Here is a 20,010-nt window from a genome sequence, read left to right as displayed (position 1 = left end):
AACCCAAAATTCTGCTCAGTGAAACCAGTACAACACACCACCACCACATGAGCGAGCATCTTTTTATAATGCCACCGCAGGCCCAGCGTGACTCACTGAATACCGCAAGCATGCTGTGAGAATATCCGTTGATACTTTTGAAGGCTAATTGGAACAGCCAATTCATTTATATCAACTAGGGATTAGTTTACCAAATAAAATGTCTCATGTTAATGTTTATTGGCCAATAAAGTTCATAGAGTGATCATGTTTCTGGAGACCACGTGAAGCTGCCAGTCGAAACCTTTTGGCGACATGCTTCCCCTCTTGCAAGAGAGAAATTACAGAGCATCACTATTGTGGATCCATAAATCATTAAACCTCAACCATGGACGTGATGTTGACTAAAATCCAACACTAACGTGATGGACATTAATGATATGCTAGAATTCATCATAGCTTAATTTAAATGTAACAGATGTCATGTGACTGTTGATATTAGTATGTAGTGCTGCGGATGTTTTTATATTGTCAACAGTAATATGGGAAAACTGTTGACGGTATATGGTTAATACCAGATTGAATGAACAGTCATAATGTATTTCCAGTACTAACTCCAAAGCGATCACTTTCATAGGGATGGGTAAGAGGAACCTCCACCCTTTACCACTCCTACAATATGGGTTTTTTCCCAACTGGCATTTTATCCATGTACGGTTTACTATGTGAATTTTATCACCGAACAAAAAGGGGCGTCACATTTGAAATACTGGATAGATAGAAGACTACAAGCTGAAGACTCAAGGCTGAGCGTAGACACCGAAGAAGTTAAAGTAAGTTTGAATTTTTAAAACTGCAAATTTCCTGTGTCAGTAATATTCATCAAATTTCTCAAATGACCAAAAGCAGATGAAATAAATTGTGTTAGTGCAAATTCCACGATGTAAGGTTTCAATCCACATACCAGCCGAGGCAAATGTAGGATTATTCAACTGAGGCAAGGTATCATTTGTTGAGAGAGACAGTGGCATACAGTACAAACTAGTTCTAATGCAATCAGCTCTATGATTATTTCACATTACACTAGTTTACTATAAGACAAATTGTGGTACTTAGTTATTGGGTGGAATAACACATGTAATTATCATTTATTTAGCAAAGATTTTAGGTTGGATTTAAAGGTTGCCAAAGCATCTGATTCTGCTTCTTCAAAAACTAAAATAATTTTAATTAACAGAAAAGAGAAAAAGTCAGATAACCTCATTAAGATTAAAAAGAAAAAGAGACACCTAGTTATTTTGGATAACTATAAAAAAAAGTAGCAGTGTCTATGGAAGTATCTCAAGCTTTTACATCTTTATTTTCATGCAACCAGTTTCTACGAGAAAAGATACGAATTAACCTCTTGCGATCGTCCTAAAATACTGAGATTTAAGATGACTACAGTGCGCCATATTTCAGCGAGGAATGTGACCTATCCAACTGTCTCCCCATGACTAACAAAGGACTGAGCAGAAGCCTATGATCAGTTCGCACTGCAGACTGTGTGACACATCAAAGCCTTCGTTTTATGCTGGGTTGTAGATGTTCAAGGTCAGATATCCTTTTTCACAGTTTTCAGTGTTCCTCTTGGTCCTAAAAATTAAAAGGACCATGTAAAAAGCCTTATCGTGAGCCCATTCTGTTCTAATTAAAAGCCTCTCAGCTCCGCAGATACCGAAAGAATTACTCTACTAACTCAAAGATAGATGAAAATATCTTACCACTAACAGGCTTTTGGTCATTGCTGTCTGCCGGTACTTGGCCGAACTGTTTCTTGTGCAACTGTCAAAGTAGGTCAAAGTCATCACCAGTCTGTAAGGCTGGTAAAAACAGATTCTGTATCTCATATTAACTTTCTTCATTAGCACATGTTAACACAATTAGTGCTTTTTCACCTTCCAACACAAACAAATCTACATGAAAGGTCAGGAAAAGCAGTTTTGCCAGCTTTGAGTTTGTTTTCCTTTTAATCTTTTGCTGATAGCGTTAGACTAAACTAACCAAACACATGCAAAACATAATTTTTTAAGAGATGGTGGCATTAAGGAGATTTACAGATATGTGCATCAGCATAACAGTTTAATGCAAAGACATTCTGCTCCTATCTATGTTTGGATCCTGAGCAGTTAAATTGCTGGCACAGCCACATGACTCCGCAGGCAGTTGGGCAGAGTCAGCCAGTAGGTGGGATTTCACATTCCCCATTTACAGTGTCCCAGCATGTCCCCAAGTGTCTGAAGGAGTCAAGGCATCCCCACTTTAACAGGCTGATGTCATACCCCAATGTAAATGATACTTGACTGGAACCTCCCAGGCAGGGTTTCTGGTCTGTGACCCCACCCTTAGGTTATGTTCTCATGACCCACGCGTGGTCAAGATGAGTCATGTGACCTAGAGTGTATTTCTGACCATAGAGGGTGTGCCACATGACTTAAATTTGACACGTTTTCAAATCCTTTTTTTCTATTATGCCTTTTTGATGTCTATTTGAACATTTTGAATATTTTGTAAATATTTTTATGTTCTGTTTTCTTTATTTTTTCCTCATTATTTTAAAATAGCATTCTGTTTCCTCCTGCTTTACTTTGCTGATTTGTTGTAAAGCTCACTACAAAAGTACTACATAAATAATGTTATTATGATAATATCAACATAAATGAAAATCCTTATGGGATCCACACCAAAAGGTTGAGAAACTCTGCCCCAAGGCTCCTAGAGAGATGCTAAACATAGTTTTGCTTTTGCTTTCCATGACTCCTTCATTGAATCTCTTTGAAAATCAAAAGTTATTCTGAATTTTATCATTTTTGGGGCTATATCTTGCAGGAACCTTGAACATTTCCTATGTCTTCCATAAATAACCACAAGTAAACAAAGACTAGTTGGTTTATCCATTGCTAGATCTGAGTATTAAAGTAATAAAACACATAGTTAAGAATATACTTAAAGTCTCTGGATTTGTTCTTTTCTTTTATAGTATAAAGGTAGCTACATACAACTGACAGTTTTCCGTTGTGTTTCAGATACACAGTGATCACAACTCAATCTACAGCTGCAATGAGTACAAACACAAACCAGGACCCAAAAGCCCGAGGTAAGATTGGACAATGTGAGGTATGTTTTTGTTGTTTTTTGTTGTTTTTTCCAGCTGTTTTTTATTTTAATATATGCCTCAAATGCATTACCAGGTTTTATTGAAATCTGCCAACAGATTTGTAAGAGAATAAAATATGATTGCAGTAGAGGAGTCGTAGAAGAAACTAATTAATTATAAGCCATCCACTTCAAAACAACTTCTGCAATCCCACATTTTTGGTACTTGAAATGAAAAGTAGTGTGCCATGGATAAATATGAAAGATATGAAGTATGCCAATATAAATTTCAACCAAGAAACATTAACTCAGAGTCTTAAAACAATTCACACTCTCTCTAGACACCTAGCGCTGAGGCATAACATGGTTAAGGCATATCTGCTCAATACAGCCAACAAATTTTTACTTCTCCTGATATGTGATGGTGTCCAAATCCAAAAGTTCTTCCAGGAGCAATTGGTATGCAGGAGCAAACAACTGACTGCTGTCCTACCAGACTTGGATTATGTGTGAATCAATGCTGGAAGAACAAGGTTACAAGAAATCCTGCCTGCATTTAGATGATATAGGAGTGTAAACCAGCCCCTTAAGAGATGACACATACAGTTTGAGAAATATTCAGTACATGTCTTTTAACTGAAGTAGGGGCTGCTGCAGAAAAGCAATGAAGAATAGACACATACAGTTTGAGAAATATTCAGTACATGTCTTCTAACTGAAGTAGGCACTGCTGCAGAAAAGCAATGAAGAATAGCTAATCTTGAAGAGACTCATAATGGAAATAGTGAAGCAATAACCTATGAATTGACTGTATGTCTGTGCAGATGCTTTACTTCAGACAGAGGAGGATCTGGTTTCACTTTGAAGTTCACTTTGTAGTTCACTTTGTAGCTGCATTTCTACATTATCAAAGTAATTTCATTCATCTTATGCTATTGAAGATGAAGACCCCCCCCCCCCCCCCCCTGTTTTTTTCTGTTGTTTTCCTCTGGATCTGTACTTTCTGTGACTGTAACCACCTGCCTTCACACATGTGTATCCATGTGACTTTGTCCCACTGAAGTAGATGATATGGTAAAAGTAGGACAGACATTAAAGGGTTGCTGGAAGAATATAAACTTCCAAAATAGATATTTACTAGGGCTTATAATCTTTAAATGTCCAAAAGTTGTAAAATTACTATTAGCTACAAGGACTTACTGAATAAAATGGATAAAGAGTTGCATATAGACAGTGACACAAAAGCCATAATTGCTTGATTGGACTGTAGATTTCATATTTGAAACCGTGCAAAAATAAAATCTCAAATGTGCAACTGTAAACATGATTGCCTTGAGATTCTGTGAAGATATCATTTGTCCCCAGAGGATAAATCCTACTGACTTTAACGATCCCCATGACTTTAGCTATAGCACCTCCATGAGGCTGATATTTGTAGTTTTCAGTTTCAACAACTATGGGATGAATTTGAACAGATATTCTTGTCACTCACATGATAAATTATAACAACTTTGATGATCCCCTCACAAACACCATCATCTGGTTGGCTAATTACGTTCCCATAAACTTTAGCGGCCCTCTATGGCCTGGAAATTAGGAATTGATTTGGAGATAATTTTCCTTTCTTTAAAAGCATTTCTCTGTTCTCCTCATCCTCTGTTCCACCTCCGGATCCTTCAGATCTACTGGCCAAACAATAGTTTAAATTTTACTACAGTGACTCACTGCATTATACTCACAGCAGTACATTTATTTCTATTGTTAGTACATAATGGAATCATGTGCAGGCCTGAGTGAATGAAGCAGCTGAGTCATTACAAGATATGATGCTTGTGCAGAAAAAAAGACAAGCAGATGGTGGGCTAGAGTTTGTAATTTCAACAGCTGTTGGTGGTGAGTGCTGAGTCATCATACAGTTGAAATCCTGTCACCCATCTCTCTTTCACACCACCACAATAAAGAACTGTTAACTGTTTTATGGTGTGAGCCAGTACTTTAAACCCCTCGACTTTGCAACTGTCACTTTCAAAGTCTCAAAGCAGCAGACTTCTAGCAGCAGTAAAAGTAGAAGACACTTGTTTTTCTTGGCATTTTTCTGAAATGATGATTTGAATTTGTTTCTCATGCAATTACACTGAAATGTCTGATATTTTGTATGTTTCTTTGTAAATATGATTTGAAAGGTCTAAATAAAATAAACAAATGTAGGTTATAATTGAAAAATATAAACAAAAGTGTATATGTACATTTGTTCCAAATTCACAATGAATGACAAAATAACACCAACTGTGAGTTTTTGATACCATATATCGCCTTTTAGATATAAACAGATTCATAATTTAATAGAAAAGGCATCTTAATCAGCACAGCAAAACAAAATCCAAGCCTAGTCTAAATCTAGGTGGCTGCAATGGATAGAAAAGAAAGGAAACAGTGACCTCTTGTGAAATTCAGGCATAACTGCAACCAAAAGCACTGTCGAAAATGCTTGCAATGGCCATCTACAGTAACAATTACTGTTAATGAATAATCTTACAAAAACAGAGAATGTAAAGTGAATAGTCTGTGGCTGTGACTCAGGAGGTAGAGCGGTTGTCCTCCAATTGGAAGATTGGCGGTTTGATTCCCGGCTACTGTCCACATGTCGATGTGTCCTTGGGAAAGACACTTACCCCAAAATTGCTCCCGTTGCTGCGCCAACGGTGTATGAATGAGAATGAATGGAGAATAACTTCCTCCTGATGTGCAGGTTGGCACCCTGTGTGGTAGCTCCTGCCGTCAGTGTATGAATGTGTGTGAATGGGTGAATGAGATGTAATCGGAGATGTATTCGAGTCGTCATAAAGACTAGAAAGGCGCTATATAAGTACAGTCAATTTACCATTTACTTGAGATTAACACACATAGTAATAGAGATTCAATGATTATTGATTGGTCAAATACTTTTAGTCATATTTAAACCTATGGATTTTCCACAGGAATATTTTAATAGTGTGTCTATTATACACCACCTGTCGATACAAATAAAGCATTATAACATTTGTGTTTTCTGTTTCTAGAGTCCTTCTCTAGGTTCACTTCCATAACCAAAGTTGAAGTGCTATTATTAACTATTATTTTCTGTTGTTCTGTTAACAGTGGCTATCAAGAAAAGGTCCAGAGTTCCTGGGGTTATGATTATTCAGTACTTTGAAGAACTCCCTGAAGGACAAACAACCCCTGACTTCATCCGGAAGCCAGTAGCAGCAACTGTTCAAGAGGGTATAAAACAATAAACAAATCAACAGCCTAAAACTAACAACACCACTATTATCACACTATGTTCAACTGTAACACCGTTGTCTGCCTCTTTGCATTTTGATTGTTCAGGTAAAAAGGCTTTTTTCAAAGCCAAGGTTAAGGGGATACCATTTCCAACTGTCACATGGGGGCGCAATAAAGGGGAAGTCAATGACCCAGAAAAGTACGTGACCAGATATGATGACAGAGAGCAAGAACACTTTCTTGAGGTGAGAAAACAACAAATAAAAAAAAGATCCATGTGTATTTCTGTCATGGACTTATCAACTAGTAGAATAAAGTTACAATGACTCTGCTCTCAAGCAAAGTTCTTTACATTACTCAGTTAATTAGATCATTTTTCACATCAATGGGAAACAGACGAAATCTTTGACAATATTGTATATATCAGATACCCAATATAGACCCAGAGCAAGCTGACACCTACAGATGCTTTGCCACCAATGAGTATGGACAGGCTCTTTGTTCTGTGACACTCAAAGTTATAGAAGGTGAGAGACATACTAACTGTGCAATATGTTAATTGTTCACTAATGAAATAAAATGTTGGCTCTTCACTTAACATTCTCTGTTTGATTGTTAATTTCATGTTTTCTTCCAGCTGGCTTCAAGAAGAAAAGACCAGTAGGTATGAAATTTACAACAGAACTATAAAAGGAGCTTAAGTCTGCTCTTTTCATCATCCAGCAGTCCATGAGTTTCTTTTCAGAGTTACAGAGGCTTTCAGGTTGTTTGCTTGTTTCTTGAATTGTATTAACAATATACGTATGCCTAGGATGACCACATGGTTTCAAAGTAGAAAGTTAGGCTGTTTTTTTGTTTGTTTGCTTATTTTTACATTTTAAAAAACAGTTTATACAGAATTATGTATAATGTTTAAATGGCTAACTTATTTGGCATTACAGAAACCTGACTCTCATGAATTTCTTTTTTTCAAATTTACATCTCATTTTCTCACAGAAACTGTTCAAGAACCGCTGGATTTTAGAGCAGTGCTTAAGACACAGTGAGTTCTGGTCAAAGACGAGGTTTATTGTGTATTACTATAAAAAACTCTATAAAGCATCTGACTCTGTTCCCTCTCTTTTCAGTGTTGTTATTAAAAGAAAAAGACAACTTCCACCGAGGGTAGATGGAGAGATGGATCCTAAAATTTGGGAACTGCTTCTCAGTGCACCGAGAAAGGACTACGAAAAAATCTGTTTAGACTATGGTATCACTGACTTTCGTTTTATGCTGAAAAGACTGAAGCAAATGCAAAAGGAAAAGGCAGATGAACAAGCAAAGGTACTTTATACAGTCACTGTCACAGTGTTAAACTACACTTGCTGTCATGGCTTTGATAGCTGTTAAGAGTTTGTAACATCTGCACATAAATTATGGATCATGTATTTTGTACCAGAGTGATTTGTGATGTTTCTTTTTTGTTTTTATGGAGAACAGTGACAGTTAAATTTTGGCATTTGCAATAAAATTTGGCATTGGAAACGAAACATGAATTGAAAAGGGAAACATTGGCATTGAAGCACTTTTTAAAAAAAGAGTTGCATTGGCACTGAAAAGAGTTTCACTGAAAAATAAAACATGGGCAAGAAAATTCCAATGTTATTATCTTGTTTTGTTGATTTTTTTTTCTTTACATTATGATGTATTTTTCAATGTTGATATTCAGATTTTTTTCTTCATGCCTGTCTTTTTTCAGTCAAGTTATTTTCACACTGTTTTATCTTTCTGCCACCATTATTTGCACAGTCACTGTTATAGCCCTGTACAACAAAAGAAAATTGATCTGCATGTTGAGTTGTAACAGTTTATAACACTTCCAACGAGCACTGAGCCATACTGGGTGACCCAAATATCAGCTACAGTTTGCTTGAATTTTGCCAACTTTAACACCCATTCGCATGAGACCTGCTTTTTAAGTGTTTTTAATTTTTTTCTTTCCTTAGCTTGGAGATCATGTCTTGCTTGTGCAGAAACTGACTAATTTAAAAGCTCTGTTCAAGACTAAATATGCTTTCTATACCTACAAAGGACTTAGCTTTTGTAATCTAATCACTTAAATTATTTTGTAGGTGTTAGAGAAACTAGAAAATGTCAAACAAATTGAAGTGAAACCTGATGGGAAAGCTGAATTTAGCCTGGACATGACTTTACTGGATCCAGACAGTACAATTAATTTATACAAGGTGAGTTAAAAATGTATCCTGAGATGAACAATTTACAACAATTAACAGCTAAAAATAAATAAATAAATAAAAATCTGACTTCTTTTCTCTTGACAGGATGGCGTAATGGTCCCATATGGTGATGATGAAAATTCAAAGCATAGCCTAAAGAAAACTGGGACTAGTTATGTTTTCAGCATCAACGATCCTCAGCCAGAGGATGCTGGATTTTACCAGGTTGATGTTGAAGAGTCAAATGTTCTTGCAACTGACTTTCAAGGTGAGCCAAAGTTAACAAATCAGAAGTGACTGTATAACAATTTGCAAGACAAATCAAAGCATGAAGTCAATCAGTTAATTGTTATGTTCCACACCCTTCTTTCCTGCACTCTTAGTGCCTGATGTGGAGTTTATAGCCAAGATTAAGGATGTGAAGGTCTACGAAAGCGAGGATGCACTCTTCCAGTGTGTCTTGACAACACCTCTCAACAGAATTACTTGGTCAACACCCGACTCCTCACTTGAAGATGGGGACAAATATGAGATCACTGCCTCAGAAGACAAACTAATTCATACCTTAAAGGTTAAAAATTGTGAAATGTCAGATAATAAAGAGTATTATGCCATCGCTGGCATCATCTCCAGCAAGGCCACTCTCACTGTGGAAGGTGGGACATCTTTTCTGTTTTCATACTGATTATCAAATTGATTAATGTAATCCAAATGAAACTAAATGACTAATACTCTCTACTTATGTGTGTTCACTGTAATTCAGTGGATCCGGACGGTAGTAAAAACCGCAAGGGCGCCCAAAGTGGGGATCAGGATGATCTGAACAAACTGGCTTTGGAACAGCAGGCCAAGCTACAAAAGGAGAAAGATGACCTGGAGGCAGCTAGACGAGCACAAGCTGAAAAGGACGCTGCAGATGCAGCAGCTAGACGAGCACAAGCTGAAAAGGACGCTGCAGATGCAGCAGCTAGAGCTGCAGCAGCTAGAGCTGCATTGGGGGACGGAAGAGATGGTTCTGGTGATGGTTCTGGTATTGGTTCTGGTATTGGTTCTGGTGATGGTTCTGGCGATGGTTCTCGCTTTGGTTCTGGTTTTGGTTCGGGTGATGGTTCGGGTGATGGTTCGGGTGATGGTTCTGGTGGCAGGAGGGATGGAGACGAGGGTGATGGAAAAGACAAGAACCTCCTAACAGATGGAGATGATGACGGGGATGATGCGGATAAGAAGAAAAAGAGACGAGCAGGAGAAGGCTCATTGGTTCCTGACACTGTTTTTGGTAAAACCGCTAATTGCATTGTTTGTCCACTGAATAATATGTGAATGCATGACAGACATATATAATTTGATCCTAAATGTGTATTTGCAGCTGCACATATTGTCAGCTTTATATAGGCCTCTATTTATTAGTGTCTCAGTATTACAATGAAACCACACCAAAGAGAGGCAAAGTGTATCCTATGCCGAGCTGCCAAGCATCTCTATGAAAAAACCTGCAGCAGCTGTTGCAGCAAAACTACAGTAATACAGTAAACGTTTTGTGATGAATTGTGGTAAGAGAAAACCTGCAGCCAACCAATGCTGATGTGTCGACCTATGTTTCAAGTAATTTCTTCAAGCGTGACACACATTAACAATGGTAGATAAACTGATTGTAGCTGTTTCTTCACAACCCATACTGTGCGACAACATATTGTGCAATTACAGAGATGCAGAAAAAAAGAAGATTGTATCGACATGAGTTTGAACTGAGATGCTATAGTTTCAGGTGGTTCAGTGCAGTTTCATAATCTTTGTGCACCAGACTTTGCCTTTCAGCTCGAAGTTCAATATCCACCTCGCACACAAGTGATGAAATAGGCTGTTTCTGTCAGGAACATAGGCAACATCATGATCATAGCTTATATTTGACAGCACACAGGAGAAAGTACATGTCAAACTGAGCGATGTCGAGCCAAACACTGGAAACAGTCATTCTCCAGCCTCAGCTCCTGTACTGTACCAGCCATGAAATTCTCCATTCCACTCTCAGGTCTGGAGGATGAGATGCACCCACAGATGACACTTTTTCCTCAAGTACACAGAGCAATAGCTAGATCGATGTTTCTCTCCCTGGCCCAAATAATCTCTTATGAAGGATCTAGACTATTTAAAAGCATCCCTTTCCGGCCAAAAAAATTATAGTTTAGCACAATGACATCTCATTGGCATCCCATCACTTCAGAGAACATACCCTATGAGCAGTGATGGGAATAACAGCGTTATAAATATACAGCGTTACTAACGGCGTAGTTTTTTTCAGTAATGAGTAATCAAATTACCGTTTCCTCCGTTACAATGCTGTTACCGTTACTGGGAAAAAAAATGCGGCGTTACTTCTTCAGACCTCACTGAAGCGTTTTTCTGTCTGCCTGCCAAAGAGTGGCTGCACTTAGGGGCATAACCAAAGAGAGTAGGGCGCAAATGAGACACAATCTCCTGGAATCTGGATCGAGCAAGCAAGACTGTGCTTTAGAGAGTGGCTGCATGTGTGTGTGTGTTATGCATTCTGATAGCTCTGTGTTGCTGCTTATTAGACCAAATAATAATTAACGTAATAGTTACTTTTCCTGGTAATTAATTACTTTGACATTGATGTAACTCAGTTACTAACTCAGTTACTTTTTGGGAGAAGTAATGAGTAACTATAATTAAGTAACGTGCCCAACACTGCCTATTGAGATATGTCAACGATTATAAGATAAGACATGGAAACTGGAAGGCATTTCAAAAAATACTTGGCAGGTGACTGAATGAGCCATCTATCACTGTCTTTACTTGGGAGGCAGCTGGATTCAAGAATACTGATTGGTCTAAATCACTGGTGGTTGGGACACAAGCCCAAAACTTGAAGCCTAACAAGTTGTATTTTCATGTGATCTTGTGATTTTATTAATCTAGCTGCCTCGCAAGGTAAGAGTAAAATATGAGATACTCATAGTAGGAGCTTTCTACTGCAAAGACGCAACTGAAAAGTATGGACTAAGATGTGTATTAAATATTTTTAGGCCAATAAATGACAAGAAATGTTTTTGAACTGTGAAATGGGCACAGTTCCATTCTGTGCATTAAGCAATTACACTGTATAATGGCTTTTGGATTTTCTATTAATAGACAACTCAATTACTCAATGTAGCAAAAGAAGAAAAAGCAAGTCATAAGAAAACATAATTTACACTTTAAACTGTAGAAGAAGAAAAAAATGCTCAAAATAAAGGAGAATTTGGTGGTATTTAAATGCAATTTTGATGGCATTTGTACAATGATAAACAATATTTACATGACAGGAAAACAGCATGCTAATATATTTATGCATTGTTTCTTCCTTTGTTTACTGTTGTATCAAAGCTGAGATCTGTTATAGTGTTTTCAAATTATACATTTCATTAATTATTGTTATGGAATAAAACACAAAAAAGATTAGACATACACATACAGATGTTATAATAATAATAATACTGAGGGCGCTTTCACACCACTAGTTTGATTTGGTCAACAATTTTACTGCCTGGTGGGGATCAAATAATCGAACTTGTGGTGTGAAAGTGCCCATAATGCTCTTGTTTTTTATATTAAAGCGTTAATGGCTACACTTAAACTAAATATCTTCATACCTCATAACCTTTACCTTTTGTAAATGTTAATATGTTTATCATTCATTTTGACTTTTCTCTTATACTGATGCAGATCCCAGTGTTCAGTTCATAAGTGGGCTGTCAGACATTGGTGCTAATGTTGGTGAACGGGCAGAGATGTCTTGCAAACTAAACAGTGACAAATCTGAGGGGCGTTGGTTTAAAGATGGGAAACCGGTAAGTCAACTATTCAAGCACAATTACAAGAGTGTACTGTAGTAATACTACCATGAATATTTCTTAGCTTTTAAACTCATAGAGGTGCATTTTTGTCTGAAATTACACGTACTGCACACTGTCATTTATATGTAATTTGTAACAACTTGTGATTGATTGTGACTTGTGATTGAATAACCCTATGAATATTGAATCTTTTTATCTGACAAGCTCACCAATGATGATGGGGTAATGCTTATTAAAGATGGCGCATGTCACAAGTTGGTAATTGATAGCTGTAAAAAAGACGATACAGGTGTGTACCGCTTTGAAGCTGAAGGACGTAAATCAGAAGCAACACTGAACATTCAAGGTCAGAATCAAAATTAGGTGGCTTGTTTCAATGACATCTGATACATTTTGCTGCCGTTTTAAAGGGTTTAGGTTTTTAACAATTTTTTTTTCTCTTTTATATTGAAGACCCTCCAAAAATCGACCTTGATGCTGTAGCAAAATTCTCAAAGCCAGTCATTGTAAAGGCAGGTGAAAATGCTGAATGGAAATTGCCAATCTCAGGTGGAAAACCAATGAAGGTACAATGGTACAAGGACGATGACGAACTTCTACCTGGCCTCAATGTGAAAATTGACACATCAGATACTGAGGCTCAGCTACACCTTCTTAAGTGCCAGAGGAAAGATACTGGAGAGGTCAAAATCAAAATTAAAAATGAGTTTGGTACAACAGAAGCAGTTTCTAAACTTATTGTTATAGGTGAGTTGATAAGAAGAGACTTGCCACGTACTATAATATTATGCAATGTACGTTACTTTTTTTTTTGTTGCTATTTCAACTCATTTAACAGACAAACCCACACCACCACAGGGACCTGTGGATATTACAGAAAGTGCTCTAACATCTGTTGAGTTCAAATGGAAACCGCCAAAAGATGATGGTGGATCCCCAGTCACAAACTATGCCATACAGCGCCAACAAGTGGGGCGAAATAAATGGGCAAATCTCAGTGACGTCCCTGCCAGCGACCCTATTTACAGAGATTCAGATGTGGACCCTGGAAGGAGATACAGCTACCGGATCAGGGCCAAGAACACAGAAGGCATCAGTGATTGCCTGCAGACAACAGACATACCAGCTGGTGTATTACGTAAGTCATTCATCTTAGCTGAGCAATTAGGAAGATTTGTAGTAGTTTATTATTTTTCTTTCTTTCTTTATTTTTTGGGGGTAAAACAGGCATTTAAAAAAAACATACAGTGACACAAAACGGGGATTAAATTTATTTTATTTTCAAATCTAATTATTTTATAATTCTTGCTAGGATATCCAAAAAGTTCCAATATTAATGCAATAAAGGTCCAAGATTTTCAAATGTTCAACAGAGTGATTCTTCTACCACCATTTCCACAATGTTTCAAAGAAATATCTCTGCATTAACAACTCTTAAAATAGCTCGGTAACATACAAAAAGTGGTGGCTTTAGAACAAAACATTGTTGTTGAACTCTTTTAGTTCATGAACAGTAACAAAAATGTCAATACCTAACTTTGAGAAGCATACACAAGGTGGTGCAACCAGTGAAAGCTTCAATGAAAGTACATCAGAAGTAAACCACATCACATCGCACAGTTCTTTCTGTGGACTGTGCTTCACTCACCAAACGTTTTCAGCTATCAACTAAACTTCATATGGGTCATACAGGATGGTGTTCTGGAGTTGTGGGAGATAATGAAAATAAAATGCAACATGCTCTGAACACAACATGTTTCCCTGCAGGTTATCCTGGTAGCCCAATGGGACTTAAAGTCCTCAGTTCCTTTAAAGACCGCATCAACTTGACTTGGTGTCCGCCGTCCGACACCGGAGGAACCAAGTTAGTGGGATACAATTTGGAAAAGAACAAGAAAGGCACTAATTACTGGAGCCTTGTGAACCAAGAAGGGCCTATCCCACGTATGTCCTTCTTATCACAAGTTGCAAGAATTAACCACTATTTGCTTTAATGTAAAAATTAGTGCATGCTATGAAGTTGCTATTCGGCAGTAATTCATAATTCTAATGTATCACTGATAATGTCTTCTGTCTTTCTTTAGATAATAAGCATGCAGTGAAAGATATCATTGAGGGAGCAGCATATGTGTTTAGGGTTGCTGCTATCAACCTATCTGGTCCTGGAGATCCTTGTATTCCATGTGACGCAGTAATTGCAAGGGATCCAATGAGTAAGCCACATTTTACTGCAGTACCTCACTGAAGATCATGTAACTCATGCTTAATAGCAAACAAGCTTGTTGTTCAACATTATACTATATGCAGCTCTGTGTGTGGTATAAAAGCAGAGCAAATGCTGAGCCAATAAACTCACATTACTGTAATTTCAGAACCCCCAGGCAAAGTCACAGACCTGAAATTAACATCATCCAATTACACTACATTTTCGCTGGCTTGGACTAAACCTAAGGAAATAAAAGGGGAAGAGGATGAAGCCCACGGGTACTATGTGGAGATCAGACCAATAGAAAGCATTGAATGGACCCGTTGTAATGCCATCCCAATTACTCTGACTTCCCACACTGTGATTGGCTTGAAGGCAATGGCCACATACTGGGTGAGAGTAATTGCTACCAATTATGGAGGTGATGGAGAACCTCAGAGCCTTGACAATTACATCATTGCCATGCCTCCACCTGGTAAGAAGACTTGAAATTCAAATCACATACTTGATGGTTTCTTAAAGTTTAATGAAACAACATTTTGCTCTTTTATATTTCTAGAAATGTCTACAATTTGCTTTAAGATGCACTGATCCATCTCATTTCATATTGAATATCTGCAGATAATCAAGATACAGATACAAATATTTAGTTTTTCTTGCATAATGCAGCTGCTGGGTGCCCCAAATTTATCAAATATGCTTACAGCTGTCAAATCTCAGCACTAAGAAAATATAACCTGCATGAATCAACTGAAATACTGAATAATGCATGTCAAGATATAATGAAGATATAATCTTGTGCGCACAACTTTTTAGTTTTTTTTTTTTTATCTCTTTAAAGGACTTTTGCTTGACTTACTTTTTCATCTTTTGTGTTAATATTTTATATAACATCCACAATCATTCACAGAGATAACAAAATATTGAAGTTCAAATGAAGCTTTCAACGGAGAGTAGTATTTTAAAAGCATGACACATGTCAAAACATCACTATAGTAGAGGTAAAATGACTTTGTTTTATTGTTCTTTTAACCAAAGGATCTTCATGCACATCACTGCTACAGACTGTCTGTGTGGATATATAGGATACTGCTGGATGTTGTGCGTTTGGTTGCGCCACCCTGCAGTTCAATCAGTCGCAACACTGTGGGATAGAAATAGATTCCAGCGATGGAACAAATGTAGCATTTTTGACAACTGGTGCACCCGCAGCGCAATGCATTACAAAAAGCAAAGAATCGGAAATGGATCTAGATTTATGTGACTAGTGTTTGTTCCAGTGTTGTGCATGTGACATCTCTAGCCATTTCTGTGGGAGTAGAAAATGAAAAAAAAATCAAACAGAAATCTTGATTTTATGTCTGTCTACAGTTCAGTAAAGAGAATTTTTTTTATAAAATTAAATTATAAAATGCAAAGAATGAAAATATAATTTTAATAAAAATGAAAAACTGTTTGGTGATTTGTATAAATACAAGACTGTAAACATTTTATTCTATACTTTACCCCTTAAAGTGAGGCCACAGTTTAACAATCGCAAAATGAAGACCTTTGTGGTGGTGAGATCAGGAAACACTATTCGTCTCAATATCAACTTTGAGGTATTGTGCCAGTAGATTTTTTAAGAATGCAATTAACGTGTGGCTAACCGTAACGGTATTTTTAATAATATATACTGTAAATCTGATATTTTCCTTATTGTCTACAGGCCTCCCCCTTGCCAGATATCACTTGGTTAAAAGATGGTTTTCCAGTGGCCAAACATGTAACAATTAGCAACTTTGATAAAGGTTCTCAACTCTTGATCCCCACATCTGAGTGGTCTGACACTGGCATCTACACCATTACTGTCAGGAACCTTGTCGGCCAGGAGAGCTTCAACATTGAAATCAGAGTTACAGGTAAATCTGATTGAGAAAATCCATAAACTACAACTGTATTTATAATTATTACTTAATTTCAAGTGACTTGAATTTGTAATATGTTGATTGTACAACTTGTAACTTGATTGTATATTTGTGTTTTTCAGGTAAGCAAATAATAGGTATAGGAGTTATGATAGGAACAGTAGCAGAAGGCAGGATTAGCATAGGTATACATTTAAAATGAACCATTGTCCAGCACAGAAATATTTTAAGTACAAAAAATGTAGTGAGGATTTATCCATGACGTATAACTCACTCTCACACTCCTGATACTGTATAACCAGAATCCTACTCTACACACGAAAAGTACAAAAAGGTATCAGTAAACATTTGTTGCTACATTGAGAAAGGAGGGTAAGGGGTAAAGAAAGATTGTGTATGACAAAAAAGTCTCTACTCAACTTGAAGATAATATGGATGAAAGCTCTCAAAAAGCAAGAAAGCAGACCTTGAGTTGAGATTATTTAGTTACATATACTCATTTCCAAGTCTGAACTTCAATGCTCAAATAGTGATACAGCTTTTCAGGGTTAGCTTTAATCCCTTTTAAACCCGAAACAGAACATATTAAAGAACATGTCTGAATGTACTCCAGTGTTCTTCTAACCTTTTTGGCATCAGCTGTTTTGACCCCCAGGCTAAAATTGACCAGCTCCTTTTTAGCTGATGACTGTTGCTTTTGTCTTCTATTATTGTTACTGGGACAAAAATAATCTGAAGTAGCCTAAGCAATGTCACTATAAAGTGTAAGAGGGCAGTTTCAACTTTGTTATCATTAGCAAAGTCATTAAATGTATTTTTCCACTATTATATTGTTGCAGACAGGAGCTACCATACTATTACCTTCAACCACTAGTTTACAGAGTCCATGTGAAGATATCATTGCTGCAACTGACTATTTTATGTCCTACCTAAAATCAACTAATCCTATAACATCAGTAATTGGTATCTCTGTGTCTCTAAATCTGGTTATAGATGATCCAAGGCCTCCAGGACCAGTGCAGCTGGATGAAAACACCCCAGGAACAGTCACTCTGTCCTGGGCCCCCTCTCCAGACGAGAAGAGGGATGACAGACTACATTATGTCGTATCCAAGCGTGACTCCTTCAAACGCACTTGGAGGACAGTGCACGACAACCTCTTTAACAATAAGTTCACAGTTGTCAACATTTTGCCTGGACGGGAGTATTACTTCAGGGTATTTGCTAAAAATGACATAGGACTTTCGCCACCATCTAAGTCCTCTGCATTTGAAATCAAAAAGGAAAAAGGTTTGTGCCTCAAATTCAAGCACAAATACATCTGAGTAGTCCATTTTCACATTCCTGCCTGAAACACTCTCAATGGTTCTCAATGGTTCCTGTGTTAAAACGTGATGACTTTTAAGAAGCACTGCTAGGTTTAAAAATTCACACTGTGAACTGAATTACTTAGTCAATATAATATTCCTGTAATCATGTTTGTAGAGTGCCAATGTGAAATTCTGCAAGGAAACAAGGAAAGGAAGGAAATAATTAAAACTTCAGTCACATTGACTCATTAACTCACTTCAGTAACGTAGTCTTACGTGTTAGGGCTGTTTTTGGAGGTGTACTCCAGCAAATTAGTATTGAACTTGGATAAAGTCGGACTCTCAAAACACCAGAGGCAAAGATATCCTGACTTTTAGTCCCTAGTACAAGTCAAACTTCAAAAACTTCCTGTATGCTCGCTGTTTTCAAACGCCACATTTCCAGTTTGTAATGTAGGTTTATAAAGTCTCAAGTCCAAGCTTCTTCCTGATGACATCAAGAGGTTTTTTTTTTTTTAACTTTTCCTTATTTATTGATTTGATCTTTATTTAACCAAGTCAAATTGAAGTCAGAAATCACTTGAAAGGTTTGGCCAGGATGGAAAAAAGATATTATACTACTCATGAATTGAATATAATGTAAAATTGCTGGAACAATCCTTTAAAACTTTGTTTTTAACTTCTTTTAACTAACACCATTTACCACAAGCCAAAGACTGTCGTCTGTTGTAGTCTGAGGACAGTAGACTAGCGGGCTATCAGGCTACCTGATGCAGGCAAAGCGAGACAGGACAGAATGAACAGCATAGACATTTTTAGGTCATAGAAATTACAGATAAATGTTGTCCAAGGACAAGGTTAGGGTTCATTTTTTTCTCAAAGACCAATGACACAATGAAAGATAAACTGCAGTGAGAAATACGTTAAATTCTGCCTCTCTTAGGTTAGGAAAAATATCTTTGAGAGCCACTAGAACAAACTCATTTACAATTATGATTCTGGAAAAGCCTGAACTTCATCTTCCTTCCACTGCAGGACACTTCAAAGTGAATGTACCAGACATAAAGTCTTTGGACTTCAAGTCACCTCCATCATTTATTATTCCTCTGAAGAGGCGCACAGCTCCAGAAGGTTACGAGTGCTACATGACCTGTGCAGTTAAGGGTGATCCAACTCCACATGTGACATGGTACCGCAACAATATCAGCCTGAACACAGACACCAACTACCACATCACCAATGTATGTGGTGTCTGCTCCTTGCGCATACTAAGGGTGGGACCCCACGATGACGGGGAATACAAAGTCGTCGTAGAGAACCAACTGGGGACAGCTGAGTCCTCGATGATACTGAATATCAGAGGTATTAACATTTGGACAAAGTTTAAAAATCATATATTCCTAATCCTAATGTAGATGAAACAACCTGAGAGCATTTATGTGTTTCTTTACAGGGTGAGGAAGAGCCGCAGTTGATGGATACAAGCTAAACCAACAGATTCCTTAATGTGTTTCAAATCAATTAAACGAGTGTCGATTTATTAAAGTTAATCTATTTCCCACCAGTGTGATAGTGTGCCTGTTTCAACATTTTACAACTTTAGAAAGCTCCAAAAAACATGAATTGAGCATTTTTGTGTAAATGTCATATGTTGTTAAACTTTGGAGACATTACATCAACCTGCTCTGTCTATATCTAACTGAAACTGTGGTGAAATACACAACAAAATGAAACATGTTTTGTGTTTTCATTCATTTTGAGTTCCCTTGTGTGAAGCTACTATACATGAAGGTAACACTATACACGTTCCTGCTGATAGTGTCACATTATTCTGCTGATGATTAATGGCCATATCACACCAAGAAATATGCAGGTTGGCATGTGTACACCTGGTTTTAAAAATGGCAAAAGACTGCCCCCTTGTGGTGAATCTGCCTCCTGCTAAACATGAATGTCTAAGTCTGTGACTGATTTCCTTTACAAATAAGTAAGAACCATTTGCTGAAGTAGTATTTTGAGGTACTTAAATGGTAAATGGACTGTACTTATATGGCGCTTTTCTAGTCTTTACGACCACTCAAAGCGCTTTTACATTACATCTCATTCACCCTTCATACACATTCATACACTGACGGCAGG

The 20,010-nt window shown here is 37.3% G+C and overlaps 1 protein-coding gene across 1 annotated transcript; it reads left to right on the top strand.

Annotated features, from left to right (window-relative positions):
* Positions 1-6,248: 6,248 nt before the first annotated feature.
* LOC128355323 (immunoglobulin-like and fibronectin type III domain-containing protein 1) lies at positions 6,249-19,329 on the top strand (the record flags this gene model as incomplete). Its single annotated transcript, XM_053315569.1, has 23 exons — positions 6,249-6,375; positions 6,484-6,623; positions 6,806-6,905; positions 7,016-7,049; positions 7,379-7,420; positions 7,506-7,701; positions 8,490-8,603; positions 8,700-8,862; positions 8,978-9,250; positions 9,358-9,870; positions 11,532-11,543; positions 12,318-12,442; positions 12,653-12,794; positions 12,902-13,195; positions 13,287-13,586; positions 14,216-14,392; positions 14,533-14,661; positions 14,821-15,129; positions 16,170-16,255; positions 16,363-16,555; positions 17,555-17,851; positions 18,907-19,233; positions 19,325-19,329. Coding segments are annotated over 23 exons (4,098 nt in total), but the record flags the coding sequence as incomplete, so codon positions are not given.
* Positions 19,330-20,010: the final 681 nt, after the last annotated feature.

The sequence above is a fragment of the Scomber japonicus genome, chromosome 3 (assembly GCF_027409825.1).
Source record: "Scomber japonicus isolate fScoJap1 chromosome 3, fScoJap1.pri, whole genome shotgun sequence".
Classification (NCBI taxonomy): domain Eukaryota; kingdom Metazoa; phylum Chordata; class Actinopteri; order Scombriformes; family Scombridae; genus Scomber; species Scomber japonicus.
This window is presented reverse-complemented; position numbering and strand designations above follow the sequence as displayed.